The following is a 12,718-nucleotide window of genomic DNA, read 5'->3' on the forward strand; positions in this document are numbered from 1 at the left end:
TTCCAGTGGCCCAGTGTGGCACCAGCTCAGATCTGACGTATTTCCCACATTCCTACATTTTCAGCCATCCTAATGGACTCCACATGTGCATTCCACATACTTTGTGGATGAAGTAGAGCAGGCACAGACAGTCTGTAAGGGCAGGTGGGGCACAACCCCACCAAAAAAAATATATATTAAAAAAAATCACCCGCCGCAAAAAGTTGTTCCTCCTAATAAACAATGTGAATTACTTAGCTTACTGTGTATTGTTTTCTTCTATCTTTTTCAACTATTGTGACAGTTTGAAATGAAATTTAAAATGTTTTTTTGTGATTCATACTCAGTTTTTGACTTATTTGTAGTTACAGGGTGGTACAGGTCAGCGACCGTGTTCATCAGTAGATTTAACATGTCTCCTGTCAGCAGTGATCAGGACTTCAGGGCAGCTCCAACAGTCTCTTGTAGACATGTTCTGCTGGTTAAAGCTGATAAAGTGATATGACCACTACAGCCATTACACCTCACCTGATCTTATTTAATGCAGGAATAGTTGCAGTAAAACCTGCCGTGTCCAACAGTGGAGATTTTCTGTTTAAAAATCTATTTTAGATACCAAAATTAGAAGAGAAATGATCAGTCAGCTCCTTGGAGCAGACAAACTGGACATGAATCAAACACAAAAAATTAAAGACAGAGGGGAGATATACAACAGGATGGTCTGTAACTATACAGATCAGCTACAGGTGGATCTTATTTATCTCATTCTGTGGCTTCCCATAGCATGTGTTTGATGGAGCCCAGTGGTTCTGTGGTTTAGTAATCTCCGGGCTGCAGGTTCAAGCCAAGGTTGGGTGTATAATCAAAAGGTTTTATATTTATACATGCCAGCAACACTTCTCCAGTTTCATTTTTTTTTTTCTACAATGACTTCAGAGAAGTTTTTCCACCATTTACCTTTCTTTGATAATCTCAAATATTATTGCAGAAATGTTACTTCATTTTAAAAGTCCATTCCAGAAAACCGTGTACCTGTCTGTCTGTTTAATTTTACCCAGTTAAAACTAAAAATACTCCCGTTTCGAGTGGAGGTGGGTGTGGAAGGCGTCCGTTTCTCTGATTTAATTATCAGACCGGACTGTTTCCACAAGACACAATCTCAAGAGAGGAAAAGGCAACAACTTTGTGCACAAACAGAATAAAATCTATATTAAGCAACACATAGCCTATCTTTTTGTCACAGAAAAGGCAACACAAGTTGTAACATTCGTGTGCTTATTGAGTCAGGAAATGAATGTCCGCCTCACTAATATTTAGGCTCAGGAGCTGCTTCTGTAGAGAAGGAGAGGCTGAGGGATGGGTGGTCTGGGCCGGCCTGCCCCTGACCACCCCTCATGATGTCACAGATTGTGTGGTTGGTTTTTGTCAACTTTTAAATCATCGACAAAAAACATTTAAATATATTTTCTCCTTTTGACCCAAGTGTCAGATCCCTCTTTTCCTCTGTTCCATGGCTCTTTTCAAAGACAATCTTGAAATGCGGGTTGGTTTATGGTGGAGGAAATAGTCCTAATGAAGATGAATGCTAACATTTGATCCGGAGGCTTAATCCTGTCGTCTCCTATCTCACTTTGCCTTGAAGACCCAGACGAGCCCGGCGCCGTGCTCTGTCTGTATAAGACCGACAACGACTGCGTCATGAAGTTTACCTACTCTGAGCACGCCAGTGGACTGTCCGTCCTCACAGCTCTGAAAGAACCAGGTCAGTGGAAAGAAACATGTTTTTGTCTCACTGCTCACACCTGAATAGTAGAACAGACTCAACTGGGTGCCTTTAGGTTCATGATCGCTTTAATCGATTCTGCAACAAAGTTCCTTTGAGAATCAATAAAACTGTCAGTCATCAGTGTTTCCAGATTTTTCTAGTTAAACTTTAAATAAACTTATCAGTCCTTACAGGAAGTTGCAGTGTGGCAATCACAACTATTAATACAAATTCAAAACCCAGCAAATTTTGCTCAGACTTGCAATTTTGACCAACTACTGCAAAATTTCTGTAAATCTGACATTTCACCTCCTGTCCAGTTTCACTTCCTACAGGTTGAAACATGTCTGATGCCAAAAAAAACAAACATTTTCCATCAATTATTACCACTGACATCTTTGATCATCAGTTTCCTGAAACATTACAAGAGTTTTACATAGATAACTGGTTTGCATCATGTGCGATATTTATTGGAAATCTTAGAAAGATATCATTGGATGTACATCTATAACTAAATAACGTCTGCCATCACCTCAGATCAAGATAGCCACCACAGCTACTGGACTTAGGAAGAGTTGATCAAGTGTTATCATGATGATTAGATAATAAACTCTTGATTTATCATATTTGTAACCCGTTGGGTATTGTCCCCCTCCTGGCACAGAGTGTGGCGGGGGTCCGGACGCCCTCACAGTTCTGCTCGCGGTGGTCGGCAGCATCTTGCTGGTTGGAGTGGTTCTGCTCGTCGCTTGGAAACTGATCATCACCGTACACGACTGGCGAGCGTTCGCTCGCTTCCAGAATGCACGCTCACGCGCCCGATATGAAATGGTAAGGAGCAAATTATTTCTTTAGTTTCTGTTTCTCCAGTAAGCGAGTTACTAGCAAGTTTTCTCGACTAGCATGATGTGAGGAGGACCTTTTTGAACATCTGAATCTTCAAGTTTAAACGCGTCTTTAGAGGAAGTTAAGACCTTTTGGACAAAAAGGAATGGCTGGAATGTAATTTGTTATGACAACATTGTCGCCCCATCTCTAAGGTTGAGCCTGGCCACCCTCTGAAGGAAGCTCATGTCTCCTGCTTCCATCTCATTTTTTCACTCATGATCCATATCATGATTAGAACGTACAGATGCACCAACAAACTGGAAGCTTCACCTTTTAGATTAGCTTCTTTTTTAAATCAATTCAATTCAGATTATTTACTTAGTTCCAATTCGCAACAACAGCCACCTCAGGGAACTGTTCGGTGGAAAAAAAACATGTCCAAATCCTAAATCCAATTCAGATTCAGATTAAATTAGTAAATTTAGGTTTAATATAATACAGTAATTTACATTCAGTACATTATAAAACCGATTACTAAAAGTTATCTGTTCAAGGAGGCCACCAGACAGTGGTTCTGGTTTAACAGGAATAAGCCTCCATCAGAATCAGAACCAGAACCAGGCTCTGTATGAGCTGCTATCTGCCTTGACCGGCTCAGATTTGAGAGGACAGGAGAAAGACACAGACAAACAGGAAGTGGTCCAGGTGTAGTTTCTATGAGAAGAAAATCAAATAAACATGTTAATGACAGCAATAATTACAAATACAAATATGGAGAGTAGAGAGAGTAAAGACAGCAGCAGAGTGAGGAAATAAAGTCAGTTTGTCCTCCAGCAGTCTAAGCCTACAGCAGCAGAACTAAGGGATAGATCAGGAAACCCAAACCAACCCTAACTATAGGATTGATCCAAAAGGAAAGTCTTCAGCCTAGTCTGAATTACCAGGCTCTTCTCTGCTTTTAAAAAGCGGAGAGGAGAGAGGAGCCATTCTACGTTTAGAAATTCAAACAACAAAACACTGCCTGGATTCAAATTGGGGAGACCGTTTCTCACAATCAGCCCACTCTAGGTGACAATCATTGCCTATATGGGGACTAAAGTCCCCCAGGAGAACAATGGGATCCCCAGATAGCACCCTCCCTACCAGGACACCCTCCAGAGACTTGTACTACCTGGGGGTTTGTGAGTATCCCTACAGCCGCCTGGTGCTTCGGAGTTCGGAGAGAATCCAGTCCCTCTCCTCTCTTTTTCATCTGACCCTTCTCCTGAGGAGGGGTTCGCAGCTGGGATGAGGATCAGTGCCTCCAAATCCGAGGCCATGGTCTTGAGCTGGAAAAGGGTAGAGTGCCTTCTCCGGGTCGGGGAAGGTGTCCTGCCCCAAGTGCACAGATTGGGGACCCTACAAAGGGCAGAAACGTCCCCTGCTCCAACAGCAGAGCCCTCTAGATCATCATCATCATCATCATCATCATTGTATTTCTCTGTTTGTTAACCTACACAACACAAATATAAGACAAAAGCTATTCTCTCTGTTTGCTTTTTGCTCTAGCTCCTCGTTTTCTTTGACTTTTTGTCCCCGTCTGTTGTCTTTCAGGCCTCCAACCCTCTGTACAAGCAGCCCATCTCAACACACTTTTTGGAGACAGACTTTAACGTGTTTGGGAAGTCTCACAACGGCGGGGTCCACTGATCTCCCCCCCCCACACTCACATCAGCGAGGCCGGTCCAACACACAGGTCCCCGAAGGACAGAGCGAGGTGGACGGCAGACTCGGACACACTCCTCCCTCTGAGAACAAACGCAAAGTAGAGAGTTTTTCTTCAAGTTAGGCAGGAGAAATCGTGAACTTCTCAAAGTCTTAGTAAATGAAGAGAAACGGATTAAAAGGAGCAGCGCATGCATCTAACGGTGTAGTCAACCTAAAACCCCCCCTTACAGAGCAGCTCAACAGCAGCTTCTACTTTTATAAACACTAAAGATGCATTTGTTGTAGGAACTCTTCATCAGATAGTTCAGATCACTAAAAGCTCATCATTTTTATGACAAATACTGTGGGAATAATTTGGTGCTAATGTTTTTACTAAACTATACACTTCTTTTTGTCACAATTTGTGAAGTGTTACCCTTCATTGATGAAGATGATGGTGTGTGTGTATGTGTGTATATGTGTGTGTTGATTGATTCAACTGAACTTTTGTAATACTCTAAAAAGCAGGGCACCTCCCTTAACCCCCCCCAGTTAACTTTAAACCCAAGTGTTTGTTCACTTGTTTGTTTTTGTTCCAGAAGGTTCCAGATCCGTAGTTTGTACTCCAAATGAGTCCAGAACTGATCGCCTGACAGCTGGGAGGCATCACTGCAGGGATAAAAATCACTTAACGAGAGGGAAACGTGTTGTTGTTTAAGCGACAATTATTCAGCATTAGTTGACGGACAAGTGAGCGCGTCCAGTGACCTGCGAATCTGAACGAGGTACGAACAGATCAGCTCCCGACTGTTTGACTCCATCTGCTCTTCAACTTTAATATTCTGTCCTGCCGACTGCTTCATTTACAGCAGAGGCTTCAGTAAAAACATTAGAACTTTGCGTTAATTATTAGCTTCTTTGTTAATTGAACAAAAACAGACATGTTGCCTTTCTTTTGTGAATGTTTTTTTATATGTACAGGAAGTGAAGAGAACAGAACCGGCTGTTTCAGTACATCAGAGAGGATTGGGGTGAATTTAATACACACAGGGAAGATGTAGAGAATTATTATTATTATTTAAATGCAATATAATCTGACCCAAGAGCCAAACTCAAACCTTCTCAGAAAAGGGACAGTTTCACACTTTAATAAAACTCTGAACTGTGTGAAGCTGAAGCACAGAATGGGTCAACGATACGACATGACATCAAAGTATTTAGCAGATTTTTGGAGGTTCAGTCATCTTTATTCCCCAAGTGTTTTTGTTCTGTCAGTAAATATGAGGCCCAATTATTTTCTCTTGACAGCTAAATCTGCCATTTGCCAACAGTTGTAATTTGTGAAATAACTTTGTATTTTTTTCAGTTGGGTAAGAAAATGTCAGTGTTTCTTTTTTTATGAAATTCAGAATGCACACTATTTACTTTTTTTTATTTTTTGGTAATAAAAATAATCCTTAGTTCAGTCTACGGAACAGATTCTGTCCGGTTGTGGGATTTTGTGTAAAACTGCATCACTCCAACAAGTTTAGGTTCAGCAGAAGGGTTCGATATGTGGCGTTTTTATTCGACTGGATGACGGGACAGAAAAAAGGAAAGCCTTTAGAGGCCGAGCAGCCGCTGCAGAGGAGACGGAGCTCTGCGGCTGGTTTCTCATCACAGCCACAGGAGTGGACGGGAAACGACGTGTGAAGGCAGAAACCCTATGTCGGGTTCGCTCCTGTGTTTCCACCAGAAGAGGCGGAGCCTAATCTGCCACCGCGGGGAATGGGTCAGTCTTGGGTCGCCGTGGCTGGGAACACGGCGCCCTGTGGCGTCCAGAGACCGCGTGTAAATACAACATGGCGTGTACAGACAGTGCTGACTAAAATAAAAACGTGTGAATAAAACTCACTTTTTTTCCTTTTTATTTTTCTCTCAGTTCAAACATTTAGCTGCTTCGTTCTTCTACATTCCTGGTGGTTCCTGTTTGAGCTGCACAACTCATGTTGATGTATTTCTGCACAGAAAAATAAATGCTTTCAGTCGAAACCTCTGTCTGCTTGTGTTCTGCTCGCCCGTACCTAAATCAGAGGTGTGATCTCAGCGTCACACAGTCTAAAGGTGCAACATATTGCCCAACAGGCAAAACACTTCGATCGATGATCAAATTACTGCAGCGTAAAAGAAAAATGTCGCCCAGTGTTTATTCCGTTCTGGCAGGGGGTTCAGACAGAACCCACCGTATTATATATTGGGTTTGACCCCAGGAGAAAATATTAGGAAAAGGAAAGTCCAATTACTACAGATTTTTCTACTGGTTGCAAGGAAAATGATAACTCTGTCCTGGCTCAAACCTTTACCTCCCACTCTTCAACAATGGCAAGAAAGATTGAAGAATGTGTATATAATGGAAAGGATAACGGCACAACTTCATGCAAAAATTGACATTTTTCTGTGTGTATGGACCCCAGCTATTTCCCACTTTGGATGGCCACACAGATAAAGAGGCTATGGGTTATAAAAAGCTGTCGGTCCCCTCTGTATGTCTCTCCCTTTCAATGGAAGACACTGGTTATGTGCACCTCCCTTCCATGTGAGCCCATGAGGACCTATCTAAGAAATGTCAACGGCTGAAATGTACTTAAATGTTTGCTGAGATTTTTTTCTCCCCCCCTCTCTTTTCTGTTGTTCTATGTATGTGCATGTATAGATATACTTATGCATATATGTTGGATTCATAATATTCTTAAATAAAGAATGTTCAAAAAAAAAAAAAGAAAAATGTCACAATCTAAAGCAGCATGTTGCTTTTAGCCTCTCTGTGGACACCTAAAGCTGCATCACTAGCTAATGTGTGTAATGTGGAGTCTCTAAGTGACTTAAAACACATTAATGAATGTTTAGGACAGCTACATCCTGCATATTTTTATTTTATTTAACCAGGTAAACCCCGTTGAGATCAAGATCTCATTTTGGGCATTTTATCAGACCGTGCCTCAGATCGATTCTGACCAGTGATGCAGTACCCCACCATGATGATGCCAACACCATGCTTCACAATGGGAATGCTGCAGAAGTTCAAACTCTGTAGCTTAAACTCGATCCAAACGTTGCTAGTTCTCTCATATAAAATGCAAATCTCATAAATCCATATTTAATTTACAATGTAACATAGCGGTCAAATTAACTGACGCAAAAACTCCTTGGATTTTTTTGTTTTGTTTTATTGAGTTCTTCTCCATCAGTCACGCGAGCTACAAAAGACATCTAACAAGTCGTCAGAATGATGCATCTGGAGCTACATTTTGAACAGGGTCAAAGTGACGTTTTACCACAGGCACATGACTCAAACACTGCAAAACAGAACTCCTCGGGTATTTCATACATCATGTGTTCATGCTGTGTGACCCAGCACTGCAGTTCGAACGTCCTGCAGATATCAGTACACATCTTCTGGACAGATAGACGAAAGGTAATTTAAACATAAACTATCACAAAAAAAGTCAAAAAGCCAGTGAAACAAATGGGTTTTAGGCAGATTTAAATGGTCTGAGACGCTTTTATTTTTAAAGGTAGGTTGTTCCGCTAACCAGGGGCCACCACAGAAAAGTCTGAAAGTCCAAAAGGAGCTGGTTTGTGGATTTCATTCCCAAACCAGATTTTTGAAAGAAGTTACATGCAAGTAGGTTTCTATTTAAAGCTCCTTTAAATCGGGATGTTGATCTGGTCCCTCTGTTCCTTTGTTTTGGGATTCTGTCCTTGAAATGAGAAGAATTCCTCTTCAAACCTCTGCATGGTGGGTTAGGGTTCAGGCCGCGCCAAGACGTTGATCCACTGAGACTGGGCATAGATGTAAAGTGCTCTTCTGTCTGTGCGCAGCACGATGGCGTTCTCCGCCCGCAGGCGTCGCATCTCTTTCTCTCCGTTTGCAACGAAAACCTGCCAAGTGGTAGAGCCGTGAGGTACAGAGAACATCTGACGAACTTGCCAGATCGGACAGAAAGCGGCACTAACTCCAGCGGCTCCCTTACAGAAGAAACCTGTGGAAAATCACGTTTTCACATGCAAAAACTATGTTCTGCATATGTTTCCCATGTGATTTTGGAGCATTTTTAACATGTAAAAAATAAAAAAACAGTTAAATCCTTGTGGGTTACCTCAGATAAAATGAATGATGTTTGCAGTCACAGGTACATAATGAAACACTCACCATCAGGACCTTGTCCAGTTGGCTTTGTGAGGTTGGAGGTTGCGAGCAGGTGCATGGGGCGGATGGTCCTTGGCCTCCTGGATCTCCCTGCAGGCCTGGCAGAATGTACACTAGAACAACACACATTGTGCTATAACTCAGTAAGACAGCTCCTGGTGTGTCAGTATGGGTTGCTCCGAAAAGAAAAGCAACTTATCCTTCAAATTTGAGTAGTATTGCTCTTTGAGCTGCTGCTGAGCAGTAAAACAGCTATCACATATTCTGATGTTAATGTGTGAATAGGAACATTGTGTAACATGTTTTTTAGAACATAAAATGTGCTTTTGCGCTCACCGATCCCACCCTAATGTTGGTTGGTGTAATCGCAGCTTACTTTGCTCCAAGTCACCTTATTCCGTACTGTTTCATTTTTAGTTTTCTTCTTTGTGATGCGGAGAACGAAATGACCTGTCTAATTTGACTGACCAAGTTATTGAACTTGAACTAAAGTAGAGCTTGTCAGCACCCCAAGTGCATTTTGCTGCAGTCTCAGATTAATATGTGACCCGTGCTGGCAAAATGAGGCTGCAGTGCAAAAACTGAAAATACAGACTTTTGCTGTAACTGAGATTTGCATAAAAATTAGTCCATAAAGTTTTAACAGCCCAATTAAACAGCATATAATCTTTCCAATTCACCTTTAAATCAAAGTTTTCTAACAGGTCTGTCTTCAGAAATAATCCCTTAAATTTAATTTGAAATTGATCATTTTTCTATGCTGGCTGCTGTAATGTCGGGAAATCTATTTGTAAAATGTTTGGTGTCATTGTGAAGCTTGGGCTTTCCCTTTTTTCAAATATATGGCTGGAAATCCCATTGACATCGCTTCAGGCCAATAAAAATCAAGCTTTCAAACCGGTACTCTCGTAAACAAAACCAGGTTGCTGCCAGGTGATAAATCACCAAATTCCATCAAACTACAAATCATTTGAAAGCGTTTGAGATGGAGAATTTCAAAATAATAATAACTCATTCTTGAAAAATTCCTCATTAGGACTGATTTGGCCAGCACGGGTCACATATATGGAACAATACGGTGGCTGAGTTGGCACATGTTGATCCTGTACCTTTGCTTTTCTGTGCAAACAATAAGTCTTAATGAACAAACATCTGTACAGATTTAATAAAACCATTAAAAACTGCCCACTACTGCTGCTGTTAGTGTTTGTCACAAAAGGCTTTTTTGGCATTTGGGATTTTTTTTTTTTTTTTACATGCTACATTTTTTGGCCCGTGCTAACTTTGATCAAAATCTGCATTTGACCCATCTGTATAATCATCTTCACTGGCTGTGGGTCGTATATGCCCCAAATATCCACCCTGTCAGACATCTACAATACCCCTGTGACTACGTCCCAGACCTTCATCTAAAGGGTAAAACCTAAAACCTGTCCAGTGATTCATGAGATATTTTGCTAACAGACGGACACAGTTGATTTCAGCAGCTAATGGCAAAGTTTTAAAAACATGCCCTGTGATCAGAGTATGCGCTGGAAAAGACTCAGCAAATATCTGTAACATTTACTGACTTATAGATAATTTTGTCTCGTTTAGTTGAATTGGGTTGACTCTGAAAGCTAATCAATTGTAGATCAACAACCAAGGATTATTCTCTGAGAGTTTCATTAAAATCTATCTTGTGGTTTGTGGAATATTTTGCTAACAGACAAACAAACGCATACATGAGCACACACAGACGCAGGCGAAAACATATTACTGTATCCTTTTTGCTTTCAGCAGCAGGTGCTGCATGCTGCCATACAGCTGCTGTTACTGTTCCAGTGGCTTTCCACTAGTTGATAAATTTATCAGTCATCAAACCTTGTCCTGGTAGTCCAGTCGCTCCAGTCAGACCAGGCAGTCCCGCCAGACCAGGATGTCCAAGCTGCCCAGTGGATCCACGAGACCCCTTCAATCCCTGCACATGATTATTAACTGTTATTAACTGAATAAAGTTGTAAAGAAGACCGTTCTGGTAAACTGATGAACAGATTTTTGTGTTTCTGCAGCTTTCTTGAAGCCCTGACAGCACTTCCAACCTGACTGTACCGGCTGCATTCTGAGACCACGTCTATCCATTAAATTAATTTATTTACTAAATTTACATATTCAAATGTTTCTGTCCATAAAAATACTTAAGTCTTAGGCTGTATTCACACCTGATAGTCCGGTAGACTCAGTTTGATCGGGGACCAAAACTGCAACATTTGTTCTATTTACAGCTCGTGTGGTTTGTATTCACACTGCACTGAATCAACGGAGCCAAACCCTTTGAGCAACCTGTTCCTCCCCCTCGCCTGTGGTGGCGCCGCACCAAGAACTACTGAAGGAAACGACACAAAAACAGTAGGGACTTGAGACAATCTTGGGGAAGTTCTCAATAAATGGAAGGCAACTGCTTCACCGCCACATCAGCCATACGGCTGTCATTGACTTACTGCCTGGCACCAAACTACCATGTGGCAGGCTATACTCATTGTCAGATCCTAAACGCACAGCTATGGAGGCAAACATTTTGGAGTTGTTCACTGTTGGTCTCCTTCCTCATCTCCTGCTGGAGTGGAGTTTTTCTTTGTGGAGAAAAAGGACAGGTCGCATTACTTATCAAGGGCTTGATCAGATCACTGTCAAAAACAGATACCCATTTCCTCTCATGCCTCCAGTGTTTTAAACTTCTTCAAAGGTCCACCACCAAAGGTCACCAAGCTTGATCTATGCAATGACTATCATCTTGTGTGCATTTCCCAAGGTGCATTTAACACATCCGCAGATCCATTAATCCTTTCTGGCATTCACACACGCAGCCTGCCACTTTCAGATGGATCCATCTAACACATTCTAATCTGATCTAATAATGATGAGTAGAGTTTTGAACAGGAGTTGCAGTTTATCTCCAGAAACTCACCATTTTGCCTCTAGGTCCTGGCTCTCCTCTTGGTCCCTGTTCCCCTCTCAACCCTGTGTCACCCTTCTGACCAAGGTCACCCTGGACAGCAGAGGGAAAAACCATCCCAGCCTCTCACATTCACAATATTCGGTTCTCATTTTTGAATATCGCACGTTTTACCTTCTGTCCAGGTCTGCCAGGGGTTCCTCGCTCACCCTGTCGACACACAGTCTGATCAGTCTGTGGTGTCAAGTTAGCAAGAGACAAAGAGGGAGACAGAGAAGAGGGGAAAAAGAAAGAGACAAAGACAGAGGGGGAGTTCCTCACCTTCGCTCCACTCAGCCCTTTGTGCCCTCTACGACCTTTATCACCCTGATGGATTGATAGAAGTAAATACCCAGTAAGATAAAGAGACAGCAAAGTGAGTTGTGCAAACAAAGAAAATAACAGCGACTCACCTTAAAACCGTCACCTCCCTTAGTGCCCTGAGAACACAAACACAAGGAGGATTGTGACGATGACAAAGGTGATCTGTGATAAATACACACCTCTTACCTTACTGCCAAACGGAGGGCTACAGATGAGTAAGTGTTTATTTTCACAACAGACTGAAGAGAAAGTACAACTCCAAAGAACACAGCAGTACAGTTTTTTTTACAGCCGCATCTGAGTCACTGACTCAAAAACCAACAATAAAAACAAACCAATAATATTAAAGTGTTGGAAACTGCTTTGGAACAGCAAGAGCTGATTAATGATGGAATATAATTCAACAGGATTTGGAGCAGAATTAACACTCAATTTATACACAATGAAAGGATGTTTGTAAAAAAAACCTTTTAACTGAAGGCAGGTTCTTTAGGATGGAAGAATGAACTGAAATTGTGTTAATTACAGCCTACATGTGATGATGACTGAAAGACATCAGCACTGATCTGCATTTGTTTAGTTCATGAGATAAACCAGGTAATTTCATTAAATGTTTAAGTGTCCCATGCATCCCGGTGAGAGCAGGATGAATAAATCCTAGCTGTGATGTACCTTTATCAGACCAGGAGTTCCAGTGTCTCCGTACAGACCCCTCCAGCCTCTGTCCCCCTTCTCTCCCTGTGGACAAATCAGCTCACATCAGCACCAGTCAGACAGCATAGGACAGAAATGAAATCTAACCATGAATAAATTATAGCTGACAGGATGGATTGGTGCAGCGTCTGCAGTGAAGCAGGCGCTGTACCGATCTGTCGTGGTGAAGAGAGAGCTGAGCCAAAAAGCGAAGCTCTCGATTTACCGGTCGATCTACGTTCCTACCCTCATCTATGGTCACGAGCTTTGGGTAGTGACC

General features: G+C 41.9%; 2 protein-coding genes across 4 annotated transcripts in view; one reads left to right on the plus strand and one right to left on the minus strand.

Moving 5' to 3' along the window:
* itgb5 (integrin, beta 5) overlaps positions 1–6,289 on the plus strand; it is a 58,551-nt gene extending 52,262 nt beyond the window's left edge. Inside the window, exons 14-16 of the mRNA XM_017421178.3 lie at positions 1,622–1,741; positions 2,409–2,575; positions 4,166–6,289. Coding sequence (XP_017276667.1) covers positions 1,622–1,741; positions 2,409–2,575; positions 4,166–4,261 — 383 coding nt within the window. The 3' untranslated portion in view covers positions 4,262–6,289. The remainder of the gene's footprint in view (positions 1–1,621; positions 1,742–2,408; positions 2,576–4,165) is intronic.
* Positions 6,290–7,768: 1,479 nt separating this feature from the next.
* Positions 7,769–12,718, minus strand: part of LOC108238805 (acetylcholinesterase collagenic tail peptide) — a 10,667-nt gene continuing 5,717 nt past the window's right edge. The window contains exons 1-9 of one of the 3 annotated variants that reach the window (XM_037976036.1): positions 12,685–12,718; positions 12,418–12,483; positions 11,835–11,861; positions 11,704–11,748; positions 11,557–11,592; positions 11,395–11,475; positions 10,311–10,407; positions 8,451–8,560; positions 7,769–8,280 (exon numbers count right to left, since the gene is read on the minus strand). In XM_037976036.1, the coding sequence (XP_037831964.1) occupies positions 7,807–8,280; positions 8,451–8,560; positions 10,311–10,407; positions 11,395–11,475; positions 11,557–11,592; positions 11,704–11,748; positions 11,835–11,861; positions 12,418–12,483; positions 12,685–12,690 (942 nt within the window). In that variant the 5' untranslated portion in view covers positions 12,691–12,718 and the 3' untranslated portion in view covers positions 7,769–7,806. The remainder of the gene's footprint in view (positions 8,281–8,450; positions 8,561–10,310; positions 10,408–11,394; positions 11,476–11,556; positions 11,593–11,703; positions 11,749–11,834; positions 11,862–12,417; positions 12,484–12,684) is intronic. The other 2 variants (XM_025006962.2, XM_025006966.2) reach the window with 2 other exon arrangements.

The sequence above is a fragment of the Kryptolebias marmoratus genome, linkage group LG6 (genome assembly GCF_001649575.2).
Source record: "Kryptolebias marmoratus isolate JLee-2015 linkage group LG6, ASM164957v2, whole genome shotgun sequence".
Lineage (NCBI taxonomy): Eukaryota > Metazoa > Chordata > Actinopteri > Cyprinodontiformes > Rivulidae > Kryptolebias > Kryptolebias marmoratus.